The sequence below is a fragment of the Carlito syrichta genome, unplaced genomic scaffold (genome assembly GCF_000164805.1).
Source record: "Carlito syrichta isolate Samal-C Ts95f unplaced genomic scaffold, Tarsius_syrichta-2.0.1 Scaffold304604, whole genome shotgun sequence".
In the NCBI taxonomy this organism is placed as follows: Eukaryota; Metazoa; Chordata; class Mammalia; order Primates; family Tarsiidae; genus Carlito; species Carlito syrichta.
In genome coordinates this window covers 5,143-7,629 of record NW_007248700.1, presented here as the reverse complement: position 1 = coordinate 7,629, position 2,487 = coordinate 5,143, and the positions used below count along the sequence as shown (strand labels likewise).

Sequence of the window (2,487 nt, the reverse complement as noted above, 5' to 3'; positions counted from 1 at the left end):
TTCCAACCTCATAGGAGCCGATGTATTTATTTTCTTGTTTTATTTATGCTGTAACACGTATCAAGTGTCGGTTAAAGGGGACGTCAGACCCAGTAGTGTGATGTTGGTAGATGCTTCTTAAACAACAACGTTGTTCCTTCCCTCCCCACCAGTTCTACCCCTTCTGCCCCCAGTTCTCGAGACTCCAGGGAACCAGAGCGTGTCTGAGGGTCCCGGCTGGGCTGGTGCAGGGGCAGAGGCCGGGCAGCCCTCTGCCCTCCCACCACCGGTCCTGGCCTTTGAGACTCAGCCTGACCCCACGTTCCACTGGGAACGAGTCCATGCCCAGACCTCACTCTGAGCACGTGGGGAGAAGTCGGCCCTTCTGGATCTTTCTCTTAAGTCATTTTATCATGGACTAGTGCGTGCTCCGTGTCCACCCAATAAAAGGATCTTTCCTACTCCACCTCGCGTCTTTGCGCCGCACACATCAGCCCCGGAGGATGGAGCCTGAGTCCCGCCACCACCGAGAGGAGCAAGAGGCGTCCGCGCTCGGCCCGGGGACCAGCTGGATTCTCTCCTGGGCTTGCCATGGCTGCCACGCTGGAGGCCAGGACCTGCTAGGACCAGCCCCTCTGCCTCCCCCTTCGCGGTATCCCTGAGAACCAGGCCATCCCTGGGGACGGTCCCCAGCACCAAGGATGGAGCTGGGTTGCCCTGTGCCAGGATGCTGTGCAGCAGGGCAGTGCGCCCGCCAGCCGCTGGAGACCGCCTCGCCGGCCCGGGCTCTCTGCCTCCGCGGTGCCCCGAGGCGTTACCACGGCAGAGAAGGCCTGGGTGGTCTGGCCTTGTTGCCCACGGCTCGAGAGGAGTTGTGCCGAGGGCCGACACCCATCTGCTGGCCGTGTGCGGCCACTCGCAGGCATCCCGTCTGCTAGCTGGGCTGGGTCTGGGACCGAGCCTGGGACATGGGGCCATTTGGACGCTAGCAGAATGTTTGTGACCCTGACCACGAAGCCTGGGCCGGGGGAACACCACTTCTCGCCATCTGCCTCGTGTTGGGGACTTGGCTTGGAGGGCTGTGAGGGGTGCTGGGTGGTGTGAGGTTGGGCCACAGAGCCAGAGGACACGCCAGGCTGGGGAGGGCACTGCCCCCCAGATTCCCACCACAGAGGACCCTGCCTGCACAGGCCCCTGGAGCCCAGGCCATGCGGCTGTCCTGAGAGTGAACTGCCCCAGTTTAGGCCTTTACTGTCCACAGGCCCGGATGCCACAGCTGTGCCACGGGACCCAGGGGCTTTGTGCAGCGTAGTAGGGCCTGTGGTCATGGAAGCGCAAACCTGGCCGTGCTGGTTGTGCCGGCTGGGCCGAGCTCTGGGAGGTTTGCAGCCCAGCTGCGGTCACAGTGTCTCCTGTGTTAGTGGCAGAGGTAAGGGGAGGCAAAGGGCAGGGAAGGGCGGCCCCACTCTACCTCTCGGGAGCTGGGTTGCATCTTCTGCTGTCGGCCCACGTGCCAGCCCTCGGGCATATTCTTCTCCTCCTGCCTCTGCTCTCGAGCAGGAGAGGTAGCGCTCACCTAGGCCTCCCTCTGGCCTCCCCCCTGGATTTGTGTGACATGCCCCTGCCACATGTCCCCCGTGGCCCCCGCCGCCTTTGGGACCCCACTGTACCCCCACATGCCACCTTTCCACACCTCCACCTTGCACAGGTGGTCCTGCCTCCGGTGGGCCCCAACCTCCCTCCACAGCCTCCCGAAGTGCCTCTTCCTGTATCACCTCCCCAGCCTGTCACACCAGCTAGCCAGGCGGCATGGCTGCTACCAGGCTTTGAGCCCTGAGCCTGTGTGTGTGGACACACTCGTCCTCTCGGGCCAGATGGACACGAGGGTCCAGAGGCCACAGACCCCTTCCTCGGTCACACAGTGGAATCCCAGTGACTTAGGTCTGTAGGAGGACATCCCAGCTGCTCCCAATGGCACCCCATGAGCTCTGGGGACCCCAACGTGCCATCCTCTCAGGACTGCCCCCTCCAGGCCCGTGGGGGGATCGAGCCAGGTGCTTTCTGCCATCCCTGGCTCCCCACGTAGTGTCCCAGGAGTTGGGCAAGCTGGGAGGCACTCCTTCCAAACCTCCCCCATCCCCTTTGAGGCTGAGGCCCGTCTGGCGCACAGGCCCGGGGCCCGAACTGCGGGTCTCCTCTGCACTTGGCATTTCCTCCTCTGTCCCAGTGCTGAAGTCAGGGCATCTGGGCCATCTCAGAGGCAGCGCAGCCTGAAGTCTTCCATGCATGGCCCCAGGGGTTCAGGCAGAATGGGAGGGACGACACGCCCCTTCCACAGCTCTGACCTCGGGCACTGGTGAAATAGACTTTTTATTGCATTTCTGCCGTTTTACAAAAATATGACAAAATAAATTAAAAACAAATAAATAATCGCCTATTGTGTTTCCTGTTGGTGTCGTGGGTTCCTTTCTCCCCCGTGCAGGGCAGAAGGACAACGGCAGAGGCGGC

General features: G+C 62.0%; 1 protein-coding gene across 1 annotated transcript in view; it reads left to right on the top strand.

Annotated features, from left to right (window-relative positions):
• The window catches only part of LOC103262787, a 4,921-nt gene extending 4,428 nt beyond the window's left edge, over positions 1-493 (top strand). Inside the window, exon 6 of the mRNA XM_021713585.1 lies at positions 402-493. Within this exon, the coding sequence (XP_021569260.1) occupies positions 402-493 (92 nt within the window). The remainder of the gene's footprint in view (positions 1-401) is intronic.
• The last annotated feature ends 1,994 nt before the right edge of the window (positions 494-2,487 follow it).